This window comes from Natrix helvetica (genome assembly GCF_964273705.1).
Source record: "Natrix helvetica genome assembly, chromosome: 2".
Classification (NCBI taxonomy): domain Eukaryota; kingdom Metazoa; phylum Chordata; class Lepidosauria; order Squamata; family Natricidae; genus Natrix; species Natrix helvetica.
Window position 1 is genome coordinate 259,900,018 of NC_138552.1, and position 27,937 is coordinate 259,927,954.

Sequence of the window (27,937 nt, forward strand, 5' to 3'; positions counted from 1 at the left end):
TCATTGTAACGTCAGTGATGTAATTCTGCAATAGAGCTACCAGGAAAGATGTGTTTGCTATTTCTGGTTGTACAAAAAAAAAAAAAAGGCCAAGGATCTTATGGGGGGCTGGGAAGCAGTTAAGGCAGGGGTGTCCAAACTTGGGAACTTTAAGACTTGTGGACTTCAACTCCCAGAATTCCCCAGCCGGCTGGCCGGCTGGGGAATTCTGGGAGTTGAAGTCCACAAGTCTTAAAGTTCCCAAGTTTGGACACCCCTGAGTTAAGGCTACTGCTCTGCAAGCTGAGTTAAGATTCCTAGAAACCCTGTTAACATTAACATTTATTTTAAGGAGGAAATGAACACATGGATCCAGGCCATCACATCTGCCATCTCCTCAGACAAAATTGAGTTGTCCACAAGCACACAGAGCACCCCAGCTTCAAACCGTGCCCAGACCTTGCCAGCCAGCGTGACAGTAACCAGTGAGTCTAGTCCTGGCAAACGGGAGAAAGACAAAGAGAAGAGGTTCAGCCTTTTTGGAAAAAAGAAGTGAACTCCTTGCTTATTTGTCCACGCTGCACTTCTCTGATCGTTCCAGTGGAATTCCAGCATGCAAGCTCAGAACCAATACATTACTCTCCGTGCCTAATGTTCCTCAATATGATTTAATTTTTTTTATTTATACAGCATTTTTAAAAAAAAAAACATACTCAAAAAATTCTAAAGTTATAAATACCTGAGGTGCATTGGGCAACTGTTGAGTAAAAGAGAACTACATTTCCCTTTTTTTTTAAAGTGAAGTTAATATAGATTAGGCTTTAGTATTGAAACCGTTCCTCAATTTTTTGAGGCTGTCTTCAAAAAAAAAAAATACCCCTACTTTGTGTTATTGGTATGCAAAGCAGCAGAGCTAATAAAGTTTACTTGCCCCTTGGAGACAATTTGCTGGTTTTAGTTTTCACTTCCATCTGAGACGGTTGCGCTGAGTCTTCACTCCTTGATTCTTCCCACTGTGAATCTAATGGTAGTGTATTCTCTTTACCCTAATAGAGTGCAGCTTGGCATTAACTTACCAGTCAATACCATTTGTATACAGGCATATGGCTATTATTAACACGATTGTGACGCTTCCTTGCCCCCCTCTCCCCACCCGCATCTGGCAATGACAGTTAAGAATGTTGAACCAGAAGGACTTCGCATACTGATAATGGTTTTAAATAATCTGTAATTTTTTTTTTGCTGAAATACATTATATTGTACGTTTCAGATAATTCTAGTAAAAGTATAAGACTAGATGTATAATTAAAAAAAACCTTTTAAAATCATTGACTAAGTGTAAAAGTGGAATTAAAACATTTACTGGAAAAAGTAATGTTATTCCAATGGTTAACTTGCTTGTCAGCTGCTGCACTGTGTTATAATTTTGCTCCATTACCTTTGCTCTTTGATACATAGCGTGCATTTCTCTGTCACCTGTAACTATTGTAATGAACAATTTTCATCTTACTGCACAATCGAAAAAAATTACATTTAATAGGAATGAATTCTCAATGACTGGGCCTGTAGACAGGATAGTACTGGAACTGGCTTTCGGTTATATGGAACTGTACCTCTAGACTTTTACCCTATCTGTTAAATATATGCTATGTCATTAAATGCTTTTAAAACTAACAGATATATGCTGGTTTTTTTCTTGTTATTTGAAAAATAAATTGTACTATCAAAAATACCATCTTCAGAATGAAGAAGTAACTTTTTGATATCTGTTTGCAATAGTCCTTTTGCAAGGGTCCTGAGCGGCTGTTGACTTACTCTGTCTTGTGAATCACTTGTCCGCTTTCCTGAATGCCTGGTATCTTTCTATTTTTTTTTTTTTTGTTCTTAAAATTTTTATTGGTTTTTTAAAAATTTTACATAGGAAAAGGGTAAAAGGTTATGGAACATTTTGACAGCTACATCGTGCAGGGGGGAAGAAGCCCCCCTGGGTCTCGCAACTTTTTCAAAAAGGAAAAATAAAAAAACTATAAACATTTACATAGATATTAGCAGTTTTAAGTTTAACACCAAATCATCAGTATGTTTCAATCATTTTACTTTTGTCACTTCCTTAAAAATACATTGTAACAACATTTGGAATAGTGTTTCAATTCACTTTTGTGATCTGAGTTTTCTCATTGTCTCCTCTTCCCCCCCCCCCCCCCGTCCACTGGCAGAGCCTCAGCCCCTCCCTGCTTTGTATCTTGTGTAGGATCCCCCACATCACCTAATAGAGCAGTCTGTTTTTTCGTGAAAGCCTCTGCTTCCGCAACTGTATTAATTCTAATTCTATTGCCCTCCCAAAAAATCAACATGCCTTCTGGTAACAGCCACCTGAACCAGATCCCGTTATTATATAATTTTTTTGCTAAGAAGTTATATTTCCTTCTCTTATCTCTTACTTTCTTTGGGATATGCTTAAGAATGGCTATTTCTTTATCCTTATATTTTAATGGTCCTCCCCTTTGAGCTCCTAGAACCTCATCTCTTGTGGTTTTTCTAAGAAATTTAACATGAACTTCCCTTGGGACATTATGTGTTCTTGCATAGGCTAAATTAATCCTATAGATCAAGTCAATATCCCACCCAAGCTGTTGTTTATCTCTGTTAATATATTCTGCTAACATTGTGGTCATAATCTCTTTAAGATCTTCATTTTCAACTTCTGGTAAATTTTGAAACCTAAGAAAAAAAGACATCCTTTCAAATTCCGTTTTTATCATATAATTCTCCAATTCTATATTCCCCCTTTGGATTGCCTCCAGGCCACTCCTCATCCCAACCGCATCCCCCTCCAGTACACCTATCCGCTGTTCGTTCTGTGTAGTTTTTTGTTGTGTCTCTCTGAGCTGATCATTTAAGTCCTGCAGCTGTTTTTTCATTTCATCCTGTCCCTTTAAGAGAGCCTGAAGCAGCTGCTGAGTAGAGAAATCCTTTGAACTCTCTTCAGGGGCTTTAGGTTGTAGAAAAGACCCCAACTGTGACTGGTGGGCAATGGGACTGGACGTAGAAGATGTTGGGGCCGATGAAGCCTTTCCAGGTGGTAGTTTTTTTGGACCCATCATGAAGCTCGGAGATAGTTATTGTTCTGTATAGGGAATGGTGTCTGTAGGAAAGCACAGCCGGTAGAGGCCACCAAACAGGCAAGTCCAAAGGAGAATAAGTTGTTTAATTCAAGACCAAAGCAGATGGGTGGATCAAAACATTCCAAATCCAGGGAAAAAGTTTGTTTGAAGAGGCTCCTGGAGTTCTCTGGGGTGGAAATTAGATCAAGGCAAACAAGGTCTTTCAAGGGAGGAGTCTCATGCTTACAGACAAAGAAGAAAGGGGAAGTGAGCCATCTTGGCTCGGCCAGCACCGGTGGTTAGGAAACAGCAAAATCATAATTCCCATAGATAGCTTAGAGAAGAATCAGTTCACCATCCTTTCTCTCACAGTTGTAATCAAGAGGGAAAAAAGGGGTTTCTTTTCCTTTCCCCCCCATCAATCAAGGGAAGTGAAAGTATTTCAAACTTTTTTGAACTTTCTCCCTCGCAAGGGAGAGATTTTCGAAGTGCCACTTTCTCGAGGGGGGTGGAAATTCCCTCCCCCCTCCACTTTTAACTCTTTCTCTAATTGAAACAAAGTCCAGGAAAAAAAACCTGCAAAACAGTCAATAAGGTTTTTAAACTGTATAAGACCCGGGGGAAGCCCCCATCTCACCGCGCTTCAGCTGCTGCATTGAAATTAGTCATTTCCTTCCTGGCTGCGCTCGGCGAAGCACGCGTTGGTATTCCGCGCGCTCCCTGCGCTCCACGGCTCCTGGAGCAAGGCTGGAGACCCTCCCGTGGCCGCCGCCGTTCCAGGGGATCCCAGCAAGCCGCCTCTATGGCAGGGCGCCACTCCAAGGCACCCTATGCTCCCCTAGAATGCAGGGGAGCCCACCAAGGCAGCGAGAAGGCAGACGCACGCGTCTGTCGCCTTCGGCTGCCGGAAGTCACCCGACTCTGTTTTTATTTTATTTTATTTTATTTAATCAGGCTTTCCAACAGCTTGAGTTGCCAACTTCTCAAAAAGTTGCATAGATCATGCTATCATTGGGGTTCCTAATTTCCTTTCCCAACAGGGGAAAGTCTAATCTTGAGGTCAGCTACAAGGCTAAGAAGGGATCCCTAACTGATAAACCTTATCAACTAGGACACAACAACAGTAAATAAGTAATTGTTTTATTGAAGAGCAGTAAAAATAATAGAAGATTGATAGCAATAGCAACTGGCTTCCGTATATGTCCTTGAAAACTGCACAAAAGTTCCTCTAATTATAACTGAGTTGCTAACCAACATATGCCCTTCCCATGATGTGTGTAACTGCATATTATGTCTGATTCAAAGCCTTAGTCACTTTGGACACAGCTGCTGCTGGCATGCTGCAAAGTTCCCTTGTGTTCTACAGGTGACAACTGAAAAGAGGATCTTCCTTGTTGCTGTGCTATTGGAGGCTATGCTGTGCAAGTACAGTAACATTTGAAAGTATATTTCACCTCCAAAGCATCTTTCTACTGCATGTTTTGGAGAAACACTCACTCATAAGCAATGATCACCAGCAAACTAGTTTCTGATTATAGATACTCAGGTATTATGAATAAGTGCTGCTACCTATGCATCTTTTCCTGCAAACTAAATTTTGGATTTGCATCTCAAATTAGGTGAGATAATGTATAGTGAAAGCTTGTTTTAATTGACTATTTGGGGGAAATGGGTATGGTATGCACAGATTTCCATAAGACAAACACTGTTATTGCTCAATTTGTTTCATTTGTGTGATATCATTATACAAATGTCATTATACATTATACAAATGGAACTGACACAAAAATTATACAAATGACAAATCATTTATATCATTACACAAATTATGTAAAATGTTATAGAAGGGTAGTCTGTTGTCTATGGAATTTACTGCATTGAGATCTACCAGGTTGATATTTCACTGTAAAGATTGGAAAACGCTCTTCTCCTTGTAAGGGGTACAGTGGAATTCCTGTATTGCCAGGAAGATTACTGGCCATATCAGGATGACAGGTGTTCACTAACACTCCAACCCCCGGTCAATGGACAGGCACAAGTCTGTGAAATGCTAGCAACTGGGCTGCACAAACAAGCAAAACCCCATCCACAGGATGCAATAGTACACAAAACCACAGCCCTTCCCGTCCATAGAAAAACCTTTCTCCACGGAACCGGTCCCTGATGCTCAAAAGGTTTGGGGCTGCTGCACTAACAAGAGTATATACTTGCTTAAGGCTGTCACTCTGTACTGGAGAAGCCTCACTTTAATGTGGGAGATTAAATTTACACTATTATTATTAGTAAAATTAATAACTTTCTGTTGCTAAGGAATCAAAACTTTTTATCAATAAAAGTTCAGCCAAGATAATTTTCACAACATAAAGGGAAGACTTTTAAATCAACCTCAACACATGATAACCACATAAGTGAGTGGCTTGCCATTGCTTTCTTCAAGACTTTTTTTCTCCCAGCGTCACAATCTAGACTACAGTTCTGCTATATTCCTAAAGTTATCTGACCCTACTCAGGTCATGCAATACACTGAGCTATAAATAAGGTATAAACAAATCAGTATACAGTGTATGTAACACTGTGAATTCAGCCACTGTAGTTTGTAGATTAATGGAGTTTGGTGCCTCTGGTAAACAAAGGCAACTGAAACTTAGTAACTTGTGGTTAAAGAAACAATACGTTGAAGAGTATACATACTCACACTTTCATTTCTGATAGTAGAGTGGAGGAAGATCAAATATTTGCAGCAGCATGTTTGGAAATGTGTGTGTCCACCCAACAACAGTGACTATGGAATGTTTCACACTAATTTTATCTCCAGCTGCAACTACCCTTGTTGGCCACTTGTGGCTGGAGTCTTGAGGCAAGGTATCTATAAAGGTCCTGAGGAGACACAATCTGCTTTTCCTTCAGAGGACAGTATTTAGATATCATGCTCCCTTTTTGAGTAAAATGCCCCACTATTTTTCTCAACATCATATTGACCTTAGGGGGTCTAAGGAACAGATGTTCTACTGCAGGCAATAACAATTCCTTTCTGAGACAGATTCCAAGTAGGGAAGTGGGGACATAAAATTTGTCTGAACCCAAAAACAGGAAAATAAAAATAAAACATTCTTCCACATTCAATATGATTCTGATGTAGTTCATTATCTTCCCTGTTGCAGTTATCTTTGGTTAGCTAGAAAGTCATTTTAAATCCTGAACATTAACATACCATATTTCTCTGACATTGGGGAAAGATTTTTCCTGCATGCCTTATTGGTGATTTCTTCCCAGAGATTTCTATATTAGTTAGTTGCAGTGATGGAATTTACTCTGCACTGCAGTATGGGCTGGGTATGGAGAAGTGTTGGCTGATTAGATTTATTAGAAGAGCCTTTTTCATATTTAGACTTTAAAGTTACAGTAGTGCAGAAGCAGAGATGTGACAGAAAATCTGGTACTCAGATTAATTTTGGCCACAGATTTTGGCAGCTATTTTCACCCCTTCTCCTCAGCAAAATTATACTGGTGCAGAACTTGAGTTTCTGCCAGATTTGTTAGCACATGACAATATTAAACCCTAAAGCCCCCGTAGAAGTGCTCATGGAACCATAAAAATATTTTTTGAACCCAAACTTGATACTCCTCACAGAGACTAAAGACTTCATTCTCTGATAAAATAACTACTTGATTTCTACAGATAAACTAGTATTATATAAACAACCTTTGTCAGATTACTGGTCGCTTTCACAGAAAAAGATGTACCGGTAACTGTTTCACATTCCTACCCATAATCATTGACTAAGAAAAAACACTGAATAAATAGCAACACCTTTTGTATTCTGCATCTTCCACTGTTATTCTGGAGCATTACCAAAACAGAAAAAAAATTGTAAAGACAAAGCAACATTGCTTCAAAAGGTCTGTTGCTGTTTATAGAAAATGTAACCTTAGCAACAACCAAGAACAATCTCAAAAGGTTTTACCATAAGATCTGTATGGAACAGGGTTCCCATACCTGGATTGCAAAACTCCTGATCACCACTAAATGTAGCTAAGATACAGCAACTCGGAATAGCAATCTAGTCATTATTTGGATTTTTGCAGCACAGATAAAGGTAAAGGTTCCCCTCGCACTTTAGTGCTAGTCGTTCCTGACTCTAGGAGGCAGTGCTCATCTCCATTTCAAAGCCGAAGAGCCAGCACTGTCTGAAGCCGTCTCCATGGTCATATGGCCAGCATGACTAAAACACTGAAGTCACATGGAACGCTGTTACCTTCCCACCAAAGGTGGTCCCTATTTTTCTACTTGCATTTTTACATGCTATTGAACTGTTGGTTGGCAGAAGCTGGGGCAAGTAACAGGAGCTCACTCCATTATGTGGTGCTAGGGATTCAAACCGCCGAACTGCTGACCTTTCTGATTGACAAGCTCAGCATCTTAGTCACTGAGCCATCACATCCCATAGATATAGGGACCTTAATATTGGGAAAAGGGTGAGTGATCAGGCCTTTAATTCTCATATTACAGAAATCTGGCAGATTAACCTCCTAATTTAGAAGGCTAATGTGGAAATTCATCAGTACTGTATATTTAATTTCCAAACCTCTTATATCCATGCCTAAAGTCTTATGAAATCAGATCACCACAAATCATTATAGTAATAAAATTGTCTCATCTAACAAGCATATAAAACTGCATGCATCTGAATACAAAGGTATAGAATTCTGCTGAAGTTAATTCATTAACCCAACTAAATTTCTTTTGAATGCACTGACAATGATTTTGAAACTGGAAATTTGACTTGGAAATACAATGTGTAAACACTTATTGCACCCCAAATATTTGTTTACTCAAAAACAAGATCCATGCAAATTGTAACTTCATTGCCCCTGAAGAATCTGTAGTTAATTAACTGAACATGCCCAAGCATGTATCCATGCTTCTGCAGTTATTATGGTTTATGTTCAGAGTTCTTGGCAATTTTTGGTCCCAAGAATCAAATCACTTGTAATATGTTATCTTTCTTGGATTAAAAAAAATCACACTTTGTATATCTGGTACCATATGTGGAAACAGCATTCTTTACTCAAATTTGAATATATTTACGTCTGATACATAGCACAAACATCAGTCACTGGGCACATAAAGAACTGTGTTTTTGTTTATCTATTCTAAAAATGTTACTTTTAGTAACACTCAAAGCACAAGCTCAAAGCATTCATAAAGTGACAGGAATTAAGATTGCAGTCTTGTATACACTAAACTGAGATTAAATGCCTGTTAATTTGAAAGGTGTAGGATTGCATCATAAATCTCCTGCAATCTGAAGATTATTTACTGGAGTAAGTTCCATTGAACACCGGTAATGCAAACAGTACTAAATACAAAACACTGTAGAACCCTTAAATACATTTATTTATTTGATTTGTTAATCGTGTACAAGATAATAGGTATAAGAATAAGCATGAGTATGAATGAAATGGGTACAAATAAATGGGGACAGTAGGAGGGATGGTAAGCACGATAGTGCGCTTATGCACGCCCCTTACAGACTTCTTCGGAATTGGGTGAGGTCCATTGTAGTTAAAGTTTTGAGGATTTATTTACATTTTTTAATTTATTTAATTTATTTGTATTCTTTATTTACACAAGAACTGCAAAACAGGTTTCTAAACAAGGATATCTATAAGGATAAATTGTAAAGGAAACTCAAACATTTCTAGTTGTGGCATATATAGGAAGATGATGTAAAACAGAAGAATATACTTGCTTACGAAAGAAATAGGAGAGACAGTGGTTTTGATTTTTGCTTTGTTGAAAATCCCTGCCTATAGTTATCAAACTGGGAGAATGCAGAGGAAATGCATATTGGTTTTGTAAGGATTCAATTAATAATACAATAAATAATAATGACAAATGTAAGCAAAGTTTGATGGCAGATTTCCCCCCAAAGCAAAGATGAACCATTGAGGGAACTAGATACATCTAATGTAATGAAGAGGAGAACTAAGGGTGACATGATAGCAGTCTTCCAGTATTTGAGGGGCTATCACAGAGAAGAGGGCGGTGGACCTATTCTCCAAATACCTGAAGGCAAGACAAAAAGTAATGGGTGGAAGATCATTAAAAAAGAGCCAATTTATAACTAAGGAGAAATTTCCTTACAGTGAGAACAATCAGAGGAATAGCTTGCCTTCAGAATGTCCCAAAAGTTCTTTTTCAAGAGACAATTGGACTTTCTGGTTTTTCTTTGAAGACATTTAACTTCTCATCCAAGAAACTTCTTCAGCTTAGACAGGAATGGAAGGATTTATACCAGTGGTGAAATTCAATTTTTTTTACTACCAGGTCTGTGGGCATGGTAGGGGAAGGATACTACAAAATCTCCATTCCCACCCCACTCTGGGGCCAGCCAGAGGTGGTATTTGCCAGTTGCCCGTACTACTCAAAATTTCCCCTACTGGTTCTCCAGAACCGGTCAGAACCTGCTGGATTTCACCCCTGAGTTATACTCCTTGCAGACAGCTGGTGATTTGCATTTTTTAGCAAGTTAAGGCGACCTGGCGGTTTATCTGCGTGTCAGGTCACCTGAGTAGACACTTGCCTCCAAAAGTTGCGAGTCCTCCAACACTGCAAGGTTCAAGAAGAGATAGTCTAGAATAGTATAAGGTCTCCTGCTCAACCAGGGAATTAGACTAGAAGACTTCCAAAGTCCCTTTCAACCCTGTTACTCTTATGTTCTGTGGTCTTGCTTGCATCTTATATAATACCTGGTTATAATTTTATTAAAGGCTAAATAAAACCCGGTTGCAAAATCCAGGTCAAACATTAGATGGCAGCAAAACGATATCGAAACGGGTCGTGCTGCAATTTAATAGTTGTCCAGATTTGTGCGCTCGTATCCGCTCGGCCTTTGAATCTCTGAGCTTTTGAATCTCTCGCTGATTACCAAGTCATTCTCATGAGAAGCGCCTGAAGCCACCTTCATAGAGCGTCTCCGAAGCAACAGCGGAAAGAAGGCGGGTAAAAGCCGGCTGGGCGCGCATAACACCCCGGGGACTATAAATTCCTCTGAGGCTCCGTAATACAAAGGAATTAAACTACCGTTCCCATGAGCCTCTACCCTAATCGATTTGAAGGAGGCGGGACCTTCAAGTCGCGGGGTTTCCAAGGGAATTTACCAGATGCTGGTGGAGCGATGACGCAGCTTTGCTTTCTTTGCCCATCCCGTCGAATGATGAGGCGGTTTCATGCCAAGGCTGCCTAGGAGACGTGCCGCTGCGAGCAGGGCGGGGATGAACAGCAACGGGTTGGGGAGAAGTTGAGGAGGAGGAGGAGGAGATGGGAGTACGGCTCACTCGCCTTGTGGTGCAGTCGCTTGCTTGCCTGCCTGCCTGCCCGCTTGCCTGCCTGCCTGCCTGCCTCTCTCCCTCCTCCTTGTCAGGATTCCTGGTTCATAGCCGTTGCTCCTGCTCTTGACAGGTGACTGTCAAATCACGGTCTGTGGGGTGGTTGCTCGGGGGAACCCGCCTCGGGTTGATAATGTTAATAATAGTGGCAGGGATCATTAATCTGCCATGTTATTGTCGGCAAAGCAAAGGTTGCTTTGCGCAGCAGTCGTACAAAATTGCTCGAAGTCCTTTTCCCTACTTCTGTGGAAAGGCTCTATGATTTTAAAAGCAATTCTAGATTATTCAGAACTAAACCGTTGTGCAGGGAGAGAAGTGGCCATACCAGGGGAGCTAATTTGGTGAGTCAGAAGTGGGGGTAGGTGGGTGCTAGCAAACCATCGGGAATATGAATTTATTATCACTATTTTCATTGCTAGGGAAGTGGAGAGATGCTAGCGCCTTGACAGCCAAGGGTGATGTGGACAGTGATGGGGGGAACGGTATTATTTGCTTTGCTATTCTGCATGCTGTTGCAAAAGGGTTACTCCCAAGTCCCTCTCAGTTTAGTGAATCTTACTCCCAAGCAAATATATAACGGGGAAGAAGACGGAGCGTACATATACAAAAACTTGGTATGGAATGGGGAATTTGACAGACATTTTTTCTCCTTTTCATAATATCTGGCGTAGACCAACTCTAAACAACAAGACTAGAGAAAATCCCCCTTCGCACTGCATTTAGTTTGTGAAACTGGAAAAAAATGATTATGATCACTAGCTCAGACAGCTTTCAGAGAAGATTACTCTTTTCCATAATGAAGATTTTTTTAAAAAAAAATCAGACCAGATACTAGAGAGCTGCAGCTGGGAAGAGCTATTTGTTTTCCTGCTCTGCTTCTAGGCTTCCTGGAGAGCATGAAACCAGTAGCCTCCCTCCTGTGCAAAGCTGAGAGGAGATGCTGCCTGTGGGGTTTTGTTAGATTTCACACAAAGGGGAAAAAAAGGATTTTGAGCAAGGATTTGACTAGAATAAGTATGGAATAATCTTTGTGGGTATTCCAGTTTCATGGATGCCTAGATTTTGCCATTTATTCAATTTTAGTGGGCAAGCAGTTGATTCAGCAATTGACAAAAGATTGAGAAAAAAACCCAGCTCTTTTTTACAAATTGAATTTCTGCTCAAAATCTAAGCGTGACACCCCCCCCCCCCCAAATCAGGAGCCTTGCCCTCTAGACAGGGTAATGTTAGAATATAATCAGACTAAACAATTTCACATTAAATTCAACCAATATTTATTGATTCCTCTCAAGCTTCAATTACAGTATTAGAGTTCAATCCTCAGACTACGGCAATAATGCATTATCATTCAAAGACTTTTAAAATTATTTCACATGCATTAGTTTATCAAATTTATTTCATCAGTCTTGAAAAGATATTCAGTACTGTTATTCCTGCATACTAGATTGATGTAAAGGAAGTTGTGAAGGAGCATTGCTCTCCTAAGGCCGTTGGATAATTTCATGATTAAAATTATATTTGAATGGAACACTTTGTTTTGCAAATAATTTTATTGGAAACCATGGCACTTGGACCTTCATCCTATTCATAAAACAAAACCCATTAATCCAAATTGATTTATTTAGTATAGGATTGTGTTGATTATGAATAATAAAGACAAACGCCTCTGACATATGCAGACTATCTGCTCATTATCAATGTATTTTCTTGTTGCAATTTGTCTCACTTTTCTACATGGAAAGATTTCAAGCAGTAAAAGAAAAGACTGCCAAAGCACTTTAAGCAATAAAAATTTGAATTGCAGTATTGAAGAGTTGAGTTTATCTCCCTCCTATAACAATTAATTACAATCTAAAGAGGAATCCTAAGCTATATTTTATCTTGTGGGGCTACAGGAGACCAAATATCTGAGTTTAATTATGCATTGTTGTAGTCTATTTTGCAATTATCCAGAACGTAAAATATATCATTGAACTATATGACAGTTCTCTGAAATGTATATTCAGCGTGTAAATAAATCTAGCAGCATTTGTACACATTTACTGAAAATGAAGCCTTGTTGAATTCACAAGAACTTACCCAACATTTATAAGTTGCAACCAGAGTCAAAAAGTATCCTAATTTTCATTCTTTGTATAAAGTATGGCACTTATATAATTGCATTAAAATATATAAAACAACCAAAAGGAGTTTTTAGACTGAAATCTGTGAGAAACTCATAACTTTCACTCTGGGACTGATGTCTGTTACAGGCATAATTCATGTTACTACTACAAAATAGAGTCTTGGCATTGAGGCAACCTGTTTTTGATATGTTGCCAGAGTATAACATCACTACTATTCCTCAGAAACTCCCAAAGGGATTGTTTGTTTCACTGTGAAATTCAATCAAATTACCTTGACTTGCCTCTAAAAGCAGGAAATTATTAAGCTCTTTTTTCCCCCTGTGGTTAAAAAAATATTTAAGAGAGGGTTCTTGTCCAACTGCCTATTTACTCTGGTATATCTGCCCTATGTTAAATAAGTGATACTGTGTTTCTCAGATTTGGGGACTCAAGTTTCTTCTCTATGGCAGTTTAATTGGTTGCTTCTTATGTGTAGAATTTATAGCTAACCTCTGTTAAAAATGTTTGATATTCATTACAGACCATTACTTAAAAGTTATGTATTAAAGTGAACAAAGACATTTCTTATTTGAAGTGAGAAACACACTGAGCTGCACATTATTGTTATTATTGTTGTTGTTATTATTATTACTACCATATTATTATTATTATTATTATTATTATTATTATTATTATTATTATTATTATTATTATTATTATTATGTGGTTAATCTTTTGTAAGATTCACAGCCTTTGGGGCTGGTTGATAGCTCAACAGCTCGAGTCCTAACCAAGGACCTAGGAACTGTTAAGGGACTGTTTATTATTATTATTATTATTATTATTATTATTATTATTATTATTATTATTATTATTATTATTAACCTTCACACTGGAATAGAGAATCAGAAGCACAGGGGGCAGCAATGACGCAGTTGGTGAAAATTTGTAATAGGCGGAGCATCTTACAGAGCTGCCCATGCAGAATTGTGTATGCTGTCCTGGATTCCCCCATCCCCCAATATCCCTCTCCTTTTGTCCTTTCATACAAATAATGAGTTTGTAAGTTATAATTTTATTTCTAGAGTGGATATATGGAAACCACAGTCAAATGAAGACAGAGAAAAAAATCACCTCCTGTTGTGAAGAGTATGGGAAAAGCAAAACAATATACTGTTTGATTTATAATGCATAACCTTGCGAAGGTTAATATACCTCCTTATTTGAAAAGTAACCATTTCATTGCTTTTAAATTGTTCTTTAATACTTCCTATTACTATATTTATGTACTTTGATGGAGTGCATTTATTTTGTACAATTCAAGGCAATATTTCTGCCTCCTATTTTCTCCATAACAACAATCCTGTAAGGTGCATTGGTCTGAGAGAAACTCAAAGTCTCAGCTTTCATGCCTATGATTGATTGATTATGTGCCATCAAGTTATTTTCAACTCTTAGCGACCAATAGGTAAATCTCCAATTTAATGCCTAAGGGAAGAATAAAACTCACCATTTCCAGTTTCTAATCCAGCATTTCAGCCACTACACCAAGTTAGCTGTTACCTTTCAGACTACAGTATTTTTTAAATAGTAAACTATAATGCAAAAGTATGTAGATATCATATATACATAAAAACATCTTTCTTTTTCCTTACAGAAATATCTTGCCTTTACACTTAGTTGCAAATCTGTAGAAGACTACTTTCTTCATTACCCAGCCACAGAATGTGTGGAGATTTTTTTTTAAAGCTATTTTTCATGTCAGCTGCACTTTTTCCACAGTTAAGAACTATAACCATGTTTGAAAGGCAGTGAGCTACTCTTTTCAAGAAACTTAAAAGGCATAATGATATCCACAGCACCAGTGTTCTGCACTTGATGCAGAGAGACTCATGCCTGTATTTGACTCGGAATTTGCCTCAATGCGTGTGCTCCCCCCTCCAAGTTATCTGGCTTGCAAAACTGGGAAAGCAGCAACGGCTGCTCATCTTTGGCAGTAGAAGATTATGGTGTCGGCTCAGCACTAGGAATCCAGCAGCAGCAGAGCAAGACTCAGGATGCATTTTCACTAAAAATCCTCAGCATCAGGAAGGGCAGCTGAATGATTTGGCAGCTGAGCAAAAATTGAGATCATTTATAACAAGGAAGCAGGAAAAGCAAGAACGTGGGGCTGGGGGCAATAGCTCCAGTTTTTTTTCTGTGCTTCTAGGGGGGGGGGTTGTCATGGCAGATCGGACTGCTCCTAGATGCCAGCTCCATCTGGAGTGGGTATATGGGTATAGGGGTCATCAGTGCCGCAACAACCTGTACTACACAGCAGGCAAAGAAGTGGTTTACTTTGTAGCTGGAGTCGGCGTGGTTTATAACACCAGAGAGCATACACAGAAATTTTTCCTGGGGCACAATGATGACATTATCAGGTAAGAAATGGGTGCAGTGTGGAGGGAATGTTTGCTTAAACAGCTCTCCCCAGCTTCACATGACTTAGCATACCTCTTGCATTTTTAAAAAATGAGTATGTCAAAATATGTATATAGGAGTGTTGAATGTGCTTGGGTGCTCCTTAATTTTTTATTTTTGTGTATTTATGACCCAAGATTTTGAAAGAAATTGTATCTTAAATCTCAAGTCTGGAGCTCATTCTTTGAAAAACTAAGGCAGTTTTTCAGATAGCTCATTATTATCTTCATTATCGTCCCAATTGTATTAGCTAAAACCTAAATAGGGTATATGTATGGAAGATGTAGGTTACATATGATATACAGTAGCTGTAACATCTGGTATTCCAGTCAAAGCAGTTTTTACTCTGATCCTATAATTTCAGTATGGGTATAGTGTTTATGTTTCCATACTGATTATCTTTACTACAAAGTGCCACTTGTTTTCAGCCATGTTCATGATTCTGGTATCAGTTGCATTTTGAATGGAAGAGGAACTTATAATGTGATGCTAAACATATTGACTGAGAAGTAAATACTATTGGGTTCAGTGGAATTTACTTCCAGAAAAGTGGCTACAGTATCATAGCCACAATATTAGACAGCAGGAACATAACATACCTTTTTGTTTGTTTGTTTGTTTGTTTGTTTGTTTGTTTGTTTGTTAAAATATGAACTATATACAAATGTGAACTTTCCAGATTACCTGTTTTCTATTTGAAACAGAAATCTTTATGATTCTTTTCATTTATGTTGAAATAGAAATTATTCTGAAACTGGCTGCTGTGTTTTATAAAAGTAATATCAAAAACAGGATTATCCTTTCTCAATTTGCTAGTTTATGATGTTTAAATATTATATGTTAGGTGTTTGTTCTATCCAATAAACCTTTTCTATGCGTCTCGCCCAAGAAAATACTATTATAATTTGGATCTGTCTTTTGGATCATCCTGTATTCTTTTTAATTCACCTGTGCTAGGTTGTGTTCTATGCAGCCAAAATTATGAATACTAAGGTTGATTGACATAATTAATTTGGAATCTGATTTCTACTTTTTATTTAGGAAAATTGTTCAGTTGTGCCTTTCTGACTAAGTTTTATATTGATTCCTGTCCACCAAAAATAGTGCTAATTTTACTTCAATTTTTGATTAAAATTAATATCCTGTCTTCAATATCTGTATGCTACCGCCCTCTGCAAATCTAACATATAATATTTAATTTATAAAAACGTGTATGACATGATTTTATTTGCAACACAATTTTTTTCCTAAATATAGCTTACCTAAATTTGGTGAAATATAACTTCAAATGCTGGAAATCTTATTGGGGAACATTATACTTTGTGTACATTTGTTCTAACCGTGGGGTAATATTTTTTTGTTGTTTAAAAACAGTTCCTCCTACTTTTATATGTCATGTTTATTATTTGTAATTCAATGATCAGGATATTTACTTGGATGTAGGATATATGTATAAGTGTATGTATGTATTTATACACACATACACACACACACACACTGTTAACCCAGATCAGGTTTGATTTCTTTTCAGCCAAAAAATGGAATCTAATGTTTAATTGCAATTAGTCTAAATTAGTTTATTATTACATAGCCATTTGTGCCTTACCAAAAGGGAATGGGTAGTGTACAAACCTGAAGTTACTGCTACTACTTCTGTAATAATACATCATGGTTTTCATGTTGGCTAAATCAAAATACTGGTAAATTTTAACTCTTCTTTCTGACACAGTGCATAATTATATTTATGTTTAATGGTCAGGTGATTGCTTCCCCTCCTCCCCCCATAATCAGATGATTGCATTTTGGGCACTTGGTAACCAGTCAACATTTACAGAGATTTGCAACATCCTTTGACCATGATTTATGACATTTTTGCTGGATTTACGACACTTTACTTACAGTTTCCGGCAAAAATCACTCTTCATGAACGATGGGTTCACTTAATGATGGCTGCGTTTGCTTAACTACCATCACAAAAGTCATAAAATCAGACAGTCATGTGATGACTTCATTGTTAATGACTGTAATTGCAGGCTCAATTACAGAATAGGTTGAAGACTACCAGTAGTGGCTTTTCAAAAGTAAAGATTTAAATGTGCTTTTGTCTGCTCCCTGTTCAGGTGCTAAGACCAATATCAATAAATTATGCAGAAGGAAAGTATAGTCTATAGATGTTTAGCTAGCTTTCTATCATGTACAGGTGCATTCAGGAAGTATTCAGACCTCCTTCATTTTTGTCATTTTTTTATGCTGCAGTCTGATTCTACAGTTGTTGAAATTCATTTTTTCTCATTAATCTACACTCAATACCCCAAAACGACAAAGTGAAAACAGAATTTTAGAAATTTCTATAAATTTATTAAAAAGAAAAAACCCTGAGATATCACATTGGCATAAATATTCAGACCCTTCACCCTCTTGAAGCAACTTTGGCAGCAATAATAGTCTTCAGTCTTTTTGGATATAATGCAACAAGCTTTGCACACCTGGATTGGGGGGTTTTCTGCCATTCTTCCTTGCAAATCCTCTCAAGCTCAGTCAGGTTAGATGGCAACTGTCAATGGACAGCCATTTTCAGATCCTTCCAGAGATGTACAAAAGGATTCACGTCAGGGCTCTGGCTGGGCCACTCCTGTGTTGTCTTGACTGTGCCAGGGGGAGGGTGCTAGCGAATCATTTTAAAGGTGAGAGTTGGAATAATGTTAGCGTTCTAAATATCATGCAGAATTAAATCATTGTCCAAGGCAAAATCATCCTTAAAGGTCCAATTTATTCTACAGGCAAGTTAGCAAGTCTATGGAAAATTCCAACACTGATTTACATCCTGAAATTCCACCCAGTTGAAAGTTCATGATCTATCCCCACACCCACAAATCCATCACATGTTCCAATCATCATCTTCCACGCTGGCATCTACACCCCTCTGCTTCCGGTCAGGTGTCGAGGTGCAGAGACAAAAGATGACCTTGGCTTCTATAAAAGAATGACAACAATACATTCTACAATCCTACTCCTTTCTATTCCCCCCTCCCAACTACTACACTAATGAAATAGCATAGAAAATTATAAGAAAGTGTGGCAGGCCAAAGATCCTAAAAAGAATATGACTACCGGCCTGACACAGGAACTATCGGAGGACGAGGACTTTCCACCTGATGCCCCTGCCTTCGCAGGGCTCTTTAAGCCTAGCCTCTTTAAGTCAATCCTACATAAGGCTAAGGCTGCTACCAGGTTAGGGATCAAACCCAAACCAGTCCAGACTCCAACTGAGTCGGCTCCTGTCAACCCTAATGTGGCCATGTTCGACATACCCACTCCGCAGCAGGAGCTGGTACCTGTCCCTGGGTTATTCTTAGATGTCATCCAACGTCAGTGGACTCAACCGGCCACACTGTCTTCTCCCAGCAGAGCGGACAAAAAACTATATACCATGGAACCCGCTCTGGAGGACCTCCTGGTCCTACCGGCCATGGATCCGCCCATAGCTGCTCTCACCTCCAATACTTCCCTCCCCGCAGATCTGTTGGAGGGCCTGAAAGCGGAGGATAAAAAGGCGGAGAAGGTATGTCACAAGACTCATCTTGCGGCTGCCTGGGCCATTAAGCCTTCTTCGTCTGCATCATTTTTCAACAGGGCCTCCATCATTTGGCTGCGTGAGCTGCTAACCAAGCTCCCGGCAGGGTATGCGCGCCTCCGCCAGGATATATCTTAAGATCATTGCGGCCTCCCCGTACAATGCTGATGCGTCCCTTAATGCCACCAAATTTGCATCAAGGGCCCTGGCGTCCACCGTCACTTCTCGCCGTTTGATTTGGCTCCGCCATTGGCAGGCGGACCAGAAAAATAAATGGAAGTTGGCTTCTGCCCCCTTCAAGGGGTCCAAATTGTTTGGGGAGGTTCTGGATCCTTTCCTCATTGAGTCAAAGGATAAGAGGAAGGTCCTACCCTCGGTGACCAAGAAGCAGGACCGCAAGGCTGTCCCTTATTCCAGAAGACAGTCCTTTCGTTCCTCAGAGCCCTCCACTTTTTCATCCTTCACTCCCTCCATTAGACCATCCAGCCAATCGGGAGACAGAACTCAGGACAGACCTGTATTTAGAGACCACAGTTCGGGTTCTGCAAGTACAACCGCGGTGTGGCCTCCAGCAGGCCATTCCGCAAGTCCAAGTGAATGCCCGGACACATCACCCATAGGGGGTCGGCTTCAGTTGTTTGCCTCCCTTTGGTCCCAGACCACGGAGGACGCCTGGATCCTCCAGATTGTCAGGGAGGGCCTCTCCCTGGAATTCTTGGCCCCTCCTCCTCGGAATTTCATCCAGTGTCCCATTCCCTCCTGTCCCCTGAAGAGGAAGCATATGACCCAGGAGATCCTTCATCTCCTGGAGATAAATGCGATAGAGCAGGTGCCCCCCGACCAGGAAGGGAGGGGGTTCTACTCCATCCTTTTCCTGGTACCCAAGAACTCAGGGGGGGGGGGCATGTTGGACCTCAAGAGCCTCAACAGGCATATTGCCTATCGGAGGTTCAAGATGCAGTCCTTCCAGTCAATCCTGACGGGGATCCATCAGGGGGACCTCCTCACCTCTGTCGATCTAAAGGAGGCTTACCTCCACATCCCCATCCATCCTCAGCACAGGAGGTTCCTGCGCTTCTTCTATGCCGGCTCACACTTCCAATACAGGGCCCTTTCCTTTGGCCTGTCGTCAGCACCCAGGACCTGGCGGTTGTAGCGGCCCAGCTCAGGCGCAGGCCCATAAGGCTACAATGCTACCTGGACGCTATCCTCATCCAGTCTTCGTCCAGGTGGCAGGCCTTGCGGGACCTCCGTGTGACCATGAGGACCTTCAGGAGCCACGGGTTCTCATTGAATTTGGAGAAAAGCCACCTCACTCCCACCACCAGACTCAATCACCTGGGGGCGGTGATAGATACCTCATTGTGCAGGGTGTTCCTCTCCCAAGACAGGTTAGAGGGGCTGGTGTCCATGACCCACAAGGTGATGCATGCGAGGCAAGTTCCAGTGGTCCTCCTGCCGCAGCTGTTGATCGCAACAAGATCATCGCAGAGGGGGCAGAAGTAATCCTCATGGCCCCTCATTGGCCTCGGAGATCGTGGTTCGCAGACCTCGTCAGCCTGTCGGTTTCCCCCCGGTGGCGGATTCCCCCGGATCAGCTCTCCCTCCGCCAGGGGACCAATGTCCATCCGGAGCCCCAGTGGCGGTTTCCAGCACATGCATGTGCTGGAAACCAGAAGATCATCTTCCCGGCACGTGCATGTGCACCAGGCAGCTGCTCTTCTGCTTTCTGGCACGCAAGCACAGACGCTCCCATTTCAGCACTCGGTACCGAAAAGGTTCACAAACACTGTTTTAGAGTAAGGGACATTGATCTACAACATTTTCTTTATCTTTCTTGTGCAGCACAACAAACCAAATATATATAATCTGAAACTTTGCTTTGTTCAAGGCTCTTCTGCAATTGTTTGGCAAGAAGCCAAATGATCCTATAGTTAACACAATTCTATATAGTTCGTTGCATTTATCTACAGTCTCTTTGGTTCCTGATTTTGAGTGGCCATTTTTCCTACAACAGTATACAGGTAGTACTCGACTTACAACAGATACAAAATAAAGATACAAAAAGTAAAATTATAAAAATGCTGAAAACAATTTAAAACTATAAAAACATGCAAAACTAGGATAGTGTGTCATATAATTTGCTTTTTTATAATATCTGATTTGGACATTGCCCTGTTTTATGTTGAGTTATTCATTTTGGATATATATATACTATATACATCTATAGGAATGGTAAGCATTTAGGTTTCATAGCTGCAGGAACAATTTAAGCTGTTATACTGATTATCTCAGTAGGCAAGAACCATATTGTATGATGTCTCCAGTTTGTTCTTTTTCCTCTTGTGAGAGGAGAAGTTAATGCTTAGAGCAATGTCATAGTTTCATGGGTTCATAGATGTAATTGTACAGGAAAAGTTTTAGAAAGTTTGGAATTGACTGGAGAAAAGAATATCCTGTTTCTACATCCATTCTTAATGCATGCACATTAGCTTCCAATTGGAACTGATTCTGATAGCTGTTTCAGTAACAAAGAGAAACCCATTTACACCAGAGGTAGGTTCCAACCAGTTTGGACCAGTTTGTCCGAGTAGGTAGTAACTCGGCCTGCCACACCCCTTAAACCGGTTCTCTCTTGTTTTTTGCTTCTGCACATGCACAGAAACAATTTTTAAGTACTGCGCATGCGTGCATAGCACGCATCAAGTCTGCGCACGAAGCGAATCCCTGACCGCTGAGTAGCAGCAGCCGAAACCCACCCTTGAATTACACCTGGAGTTAGATATGCTGCTCTATGTTGAGAAATCATTTGTTGTATAATGTTTTAAATTTGGGGGGGGGGGAGAGAATAAATAAAAACAAATTGACAAATTTGGCGACCAGTGTCCTTGGAAATGTTGATAATATCCACTTATTGAGGGGTTTGCTAGTAATTATGACCATACACCATTCTTCTTGAAAAGTAAAGATTAAAATTTATTCTTATCAGGTAGAATACTATTTTTGACTCCTTGAAGGGCTTGTTGGAAAGGGGAATAGACTTTTATAAAGAAATTAATACCAATCAGAAACAACCCACTCATACAAGAGCAAAGCATCTTTTGTAGTAATAGCAGTAATGAGCTAAATCAGTGGTTCCCAACGTGGGGCCCACGCCCCACAGGGGAGCAATTTGATTTTTAATGGAGACAACTTGAACCTTGTTTACACCAAGTTAATGGCCTTTTAGGCTTCCTTCATGTGAGTACACTTTTTGAGTAAAATAAGAATTATATTTCACAGGGGTGAGGCATCAGGATTTTAGAGATGCTTAGGTGGGGCATGGCCAAAAAAAGTTTGGGAACCAGTGAGCTAAATGAACTCAGATGTAATATACCTAAATAGATTGAAGGTTGCTGGGCAAAATGAGGAACAACATAGATTGCAAAAGTTTTTCTTTACTTCCTCCTTTACCACTTTGAACTGCTTTGGGTGTCGAGGATATCAAAGCTCAGACATTTAAATGAGCCCATTGTTCCATATGCAATTTACTCTAGCTCTGTGATGGCAAACCTACGGCACATGTGCCACAGGTGAGATGCAGAGCCCTCTCTGCAGGCACGCAAAGCATCACCCCAGCTCAGCTTCCACCAGCCAGTTGATTTTTGGGGATGCTGTGCATGCGTGGGGGACGGGGCACATGCGGGAGATGTGCATGAATGCACGGGGTGGGGGGAGTGCAGGGGGTCACCCGCATGTGCATGGATGGGCGCGGCACACGTGGGGTTGTGTGCACATTGCTTTATGGGTTATAAGTGCAGGGAGGCCTATTAGGCCTAGAACAGGGTGCAGAGGGTGCAGCGCACTCCCTCCGTGGCCCGTTTTTTTGTCCTGGGAGGCTGCAGGAAAGCCTACTAGGCCCAAAATGGGATGCAGGGATTGCATGTGCATGTGCGAGGGGAGTGTGGGGGGTTGTACACACATGTGCGGGGGGATGGGGCACACGGGGGCACACACGCATTGCATTATGGGTGCAGGTACGTACGCTGTCACACATATTTTGGCACGCAATGACAAAAAGGTTAGCCATTACTACTCTAGCTGGTTATCATCAGCTTTCTTTAGCCTGCAGTTTTCCAGATGGGGTGGACTAAAATTCTCATAAATTTAATGATAGGACTAATAGCACTGAGGAAAGTTGCATGTTATCTTTGGCATTTTCCAGACAAAACCCCTGGGAAAATTATTGACAAAGACTGTATTAGGACTAGATACTACAGTAATTCCTATGAAGAAAGATGAATTTGGGTATTTATATGCCAGGGGTGTCCAAACTTGAGAACTTTAAGACTTGTGGACTTCAACTCCCAGAATTCCCCAGCCAGCATGGCTGGCTCTGGAATTCTGGGAGTTGAAGTCCACAAGTCTTAAAATTCCCAAGTTTGGACACCCCTGTTATATGCCATCAAGTGGTTTTCCAGTACTGGTCTATGGTGGGTGAGCACCTGAAACTTTGGGGAAAATAGGAGGAGAAAGATGTGTTGGATGTGTCATCTTGACTTATTTGTAAAAACAATAATGATGGAATGTAAAAAAATAATAAAGATGTAATACAATCCTTAAAATAGGCTTAACATACTTTAGTTTTCCTCCCCAAATCTATCCTCCTGACCTCAGAAAAATCCCATTTTGTGTATGCCATAGTCCCCTTTTTCCATTATTCCACATGCAGTGATATTTGCCTTCTCTCAAATACAAAAAGGTGCATAATATTCTGCTAGAAAGATATATACCTACGGTAGAAATATTATATATGCAGCCCTGCATTCCAACTTTGTTTGTACTATTTAGATGATTTTCATAATATTCTGATATTCCCATCATGAGATATGATATTTTAAAAGCATGATACATGTGAACTTCCTCACATTGGACTCTTCTGTGCTCCATTAATATGTAGGCTTTAATGTGACCTGCCCCCCATTGATTACAACTTTCCAGTCTTTTCTGCTTTATTTCATTCATTAAATAAAAACTGAATTCTAGTGACATTCCTGAATGCATATGACATCATGACAAATGTTACTGTGTCAGATATAATTTATTACTGAAGAAGAAACATAGCTTTAAGATATGGTGTAACATAGTTTGAAAAGATGGTGAATTTGTTCAGACTTTAAATCTGTGAATTATGCTTTTTATCTTTTTTAAAGTGTTTCTCACAATATTCTTGCAACAGTGCAAGTGCAATATAGATTGTTTTCTAGATATATGCTGTCCTGTCTAAAAACATTGTGCAGATATATTTCTTTCTGCCAACAATTCCAGTGCTATTATTACCTGATCGATTTATTGGAAACATGCAATTTTTTTTCAACACACACATTATCAATTTCATATCAAGTAGACCCACTCCTTCTCTTTCCTTTACATCTTGTAATACCTTTCATTGTATTTAATTCATGTTTTTTCATGCCACACCATTTTAGATATATCCTTTTGCTACTGTTTAAATAGTGCATTGGTTGTGTACAGCTGGTATTGTCTGAAATAAAGATATTATTTAAGAAAAGTTATTTATTTTTCTCACAGAAATTCTCCTCAGCACTTTCAGTTGTAGGTGCTCCCATCTTAATATGTGAAGAAAGAAAGAAGGTAATGAAAAGTGGCTTCATATTGCTAAAAGATACTTGGCCTAAGTAGGCCAAATGTGTTTTAAAAACCTCCTCAATGGCCTTAGAGATATCCCATCAGCTGCCTTTCCCTAGAATAATGTTACATTCATTTTGCATTCCTTCATGGTGATAAAATAACTTTTCAATTACTACTAGAATCTGTTCACTCATTGAGTGATATTGTGCTCTGGATAATAATAAAGGGTTTAAAGAGAACATCTGCTTTTACAAAAGGACATACTGTTTCTACACATCGGACTGTTCTTTTGTTCTATAGAATCTTGTTATGTAAAATGGATTGCAATGAAAAGCTTTCTCAATAATAGAAAGTTAAATAATTGCACATGTATTTTCCTGAGAGAATTTTACCAAACACAGCCGCACATGGTTATAGATAGGTTTTTGTCAATGAACTAATGCTGCCTACTTAGCAAGGGAAGATTAATCACCATAATGCTCCATTGCATCCTTTCTCTTTTCTTCACAAAGCTCCATAAGTTGCTTCCACCTGATAATATCATATCATCCTTGTGTTTTTCTTTGAAGACTTTTAAACCTTTCATAATCTAGTGAAGGAAACCAGGGAAAGGAAATGCTTGTCTTCAGCTTTTAAGGTTGAAGACTAATGAATGGATTTAAATTGCTGGCAGATCATTAATTACTCTTTTGACCAATTCTATTTCTAACTGAATTAATTCTGAACTATATCTGATATAAATAATCTCTTCCTTCCTTTCCTATACCTCTGCAAACTAAAAAGTTTTTTTTGCAAATAAATAAACCAAAGGAATATTTCTGGACTCATAGAAAAATAGAAAATGCATGGTCTAAAATTATAAAGAATGTTTTTCAACCTGTTTTCCATTACACATGTTTCACATCTAAAAAATTAAAGTCTCCAATTCAATTTATTAGTATTTTCCAATTCTGAAAAATGCAACATTGAAATGTACATTTATATATCCTGCCCTTCTTAAGATGGTACCTAAGCATCCAACATTTTTAATGTTTGTTTGTTTGTTTGTTTGTTTTATTGGATTTATATGCCACCCTTCTCCCAAAGGACTCAGGGCGGCATACAGCATTAAAAAACACATATTACAAAAGTTAAAAGGAAATTAGAAACAATCCAAAAAACAAACCCAATTAATATAACACTAACATTTTAAAAATTAGATAAAATTAACAGGCCAGACCGCCTTGCTGGAAAAGCCAACTTTTTAGGGCATGTTGGAAACACATACCTTATGTGTTATAAGTATATAACAGGAACCTAGTATTATGAGTTCATTTATGTAGTTATTTCATAGGGGGAATCTTCTAGTCATGCAATAACCAAAATGTTTTATTTGTATCACTTTGAAAGCATATGCTGGATTAATGCTAACAAAGTGTCTATCTTTATTGAAGAGATACACTTTGTTTGAGCTGGCTAAAAAAAGTGTAAGAAAACTTGTAAGAAAAAGGATGATTTAAGCAACATTTTCTATAACTGTGCAATGGCTGAGTAGTTAAGATGCTGGGCTTGGCTGGACCCAAGAATCACACATGGGGAAGAGCACTAGTCTATGCCTAGTTCCTGCCCACCTACCAATTAGCAGCTATGCCTAGCAGCCCACCTAACATTGTGTAAAGGAAGAAAATAAAGTTCATATTTTCCATGTTGTTTTACATATCTCTGCCAAGTCTCCTTATACCCACCTTTTTTCTACGCCCCAGGAGTCTAACTCCTGAAATATTTTTAAAAGGAGAATGGAAGATTTGCATTAGACTGGAGTGGATGTTTTAACCAAATCCCCAAAGACATACTTTTTAGAACTATGTGGAAACACAACAAAATGAGCTAGTTCTACTTTATTGTAGGGTTATATTATCAGAATCTTGCAAGTCCAAAAGTACAAATCTCCTATTGTCTCTTTTTACTGCCTGATTAGTTAAGCCAGATACTTTTTAAGTTTCTTTCTCTCCCTTTTATTCAGCCGCAGGTTCTTCTTTATGTGATCATTCTCTAGACAGCATCTTTTCCCTTCTCCTTTCCCAAGGTCATTCCCACATACGTATAATTACAGGTGACAGATGTCACAGGCAGATTGTCCTCACATGTTGGCCATTGACTGTAATTAAACAAATTAAGAGATAGCAAATCCGTTAGCTGGCAGCTAAAGATGTTATAATGGCTAAAATGTATTAGATAGCTCCAGTGTGTGATGAAAAAGGACCAATTGTCTGTCTTTTCCATATCCAAAGTAAGGTTGGCTGGTAATTCTAAAACAAAATTAGCAGTTTATAAAAATAGGATTTGCAGGATGATGAATGAGACCAAGGGAAGACTCCCAAAGCATTTAAGGGCACTACCCAGAAGAAGAAAGGTGCATTTAATGTCTGTTGTGGAGGTAAAACCATGTTAGCTAAATTATGCAATAAGACATAGTTTATCCCCTCATAGCTGATAGAGATTGGGAAGTTACAAATTTCTGAAAGTCTATAAGTTGCAAAAGAAGGTAAGAAGAATACTGTTCAGGAGGTTGACCTTTTTCAAAAACTGATCAAATTAAATTGTTTTAACATTTTGGGTTGCCACCAAAATATGGAGAAAGTTCTGATAAGGATATTTTTCCATGTTAGTAAGAATATGTGGTTTTGTTTGTAATGCTGAGAATATAAGGATCTGGAGAACAATCTCTAAGTCAGAGATCAAAATATGATTTAAAGTGGCCCTAATCAAACATAGATTTATAGTGTCCTTAGTCAAATTTAAAAAATTGTCTAGCAGCAAATTATGTTTACAAATCATTCTACCATAAATAAACCTAAGTGTTTATTAGGCAATGCAGAATGTCGGAGTTGAGTTGTTAAATGTATGAACATGGGAAGTCCACCCCCAGCCATACAGAAAGAGGACAAACTGTCCCTCTTGGTTGTTTGAGAAACAGCTGCTAGGTTTATCAATCTGAAAACGGGGATTTCACAATTGTTATGATTTAGGCTTGCAGCTTAATTGATTGAAAAGGAATATTAACCCATTCAAAGTCTGGTAGCTTAGAAGCCCAAATGAAAAAATAAAGAAATAAACATGCTATTGGCTTATTATTATTGACTTTACATTTACTTAAACTTTTGTCTCATATACTGCTTTTAAATGTTACATTATATTAATTATATTATTATCAATATATGCAACTATTCTAAAGAAGTAAACATGATAGGCAGGGATGTTCTTCATCAAATTTGTCATGGGACAGTACTCAAAAGTGGCACTTGCATAGTTCGTAAACCCAGTTACGTGCGGTGGGGTTTATGGCTGGTGAGGCATTGACATCATCACAATCAGATTTACAAATATTAAAATCATACAAATTATCTTATCCAATATTTGATTGGCTGCAATTAACTGATTATGTTTAAAGTCTCATATCAGCATTCTTTAAACATACTGTAGCACACAAAAATACACATTTAATTGAAAAAAATTGAAGCTATTATGGGTCTTACCTTTACTTATAAATAAAGTTCATCCGCTGCTCCTTCTGAACAAAAGTATAACTTGTTGGTAGAATTTTTCATTGTCTTCTTTTAGTTTTAAAAGTCTCTCTGACTCGATGGCGATCAGGGCCAAGAAAGAAAGTCGTCTTTGATATCGTCATAATAATAATAATAATAAGTTTGAAT

General features: G+C 39.0%; 2 protein-coding genes and 1 long non-coding RNA gene across 7 annotated transcripts in view; 2 read left to right on the forward strand and 1 right to left on the reverse strand.

The window, feature by feature from the left end:
- Positions 1 to 1,653, forward strand: part of SPTBN1 (spectrin beta, non-erythrocytic 1) — a 202,793-nt gene extending 201,140 nt beyond the window's left edge. For all 3 annotated transcript variants that reach the window (XM_081943073.1, XM_081943074.1, XM_081943075.1), the window contains one exon: positions 332 to 1,653. In XM_081943073.1, the coding sequence (XP_081799199.1) occupies positions 332 to 535 (204 nt within the window). In that variant the 3' untranslated portion in view covers positions 536 to 1,653. The remainder of the gene's footprint in view (positions 1 to 331) is intronic.
- Positions 1 to 27,937, reverse strand: part of LOC309387025 — a 317,032-nt gene that overhangs the window by 131,403 nt on the left and 157,692 nt on the right. The window lies entirely within an intron of this gene.
- EML6 (EMAP like 6) overlaps positions 10,093 to 27,937 on the forward strand; it is a 118,298-nt gene continuing 100,453 nt past the window's right edge. For 2 of the 3 annotated variants that reach the window (XM_081943077.1, XM_081943079.1), the window contains exons 1-2: positions 10,093 to 10,548; positions 14,238 to 15,000. In XM_081943077.1, the coding sequence (XP_081799203.1) occupies positions 14,459 to 15,000 (542 nt within the window). In that variant the 5' untranslated portion in view covers positions 10,093 to 10,548; positions 14,238 to 14,458. Of the gene's footprint in view, positions 10,549 to 13,674; positions 13,786 to 14,237; positions 15,001 to 27,937 lie in introns of those variants that run through there. The other variant, XM_081943078.1, reaches the window with a different exon arrangement.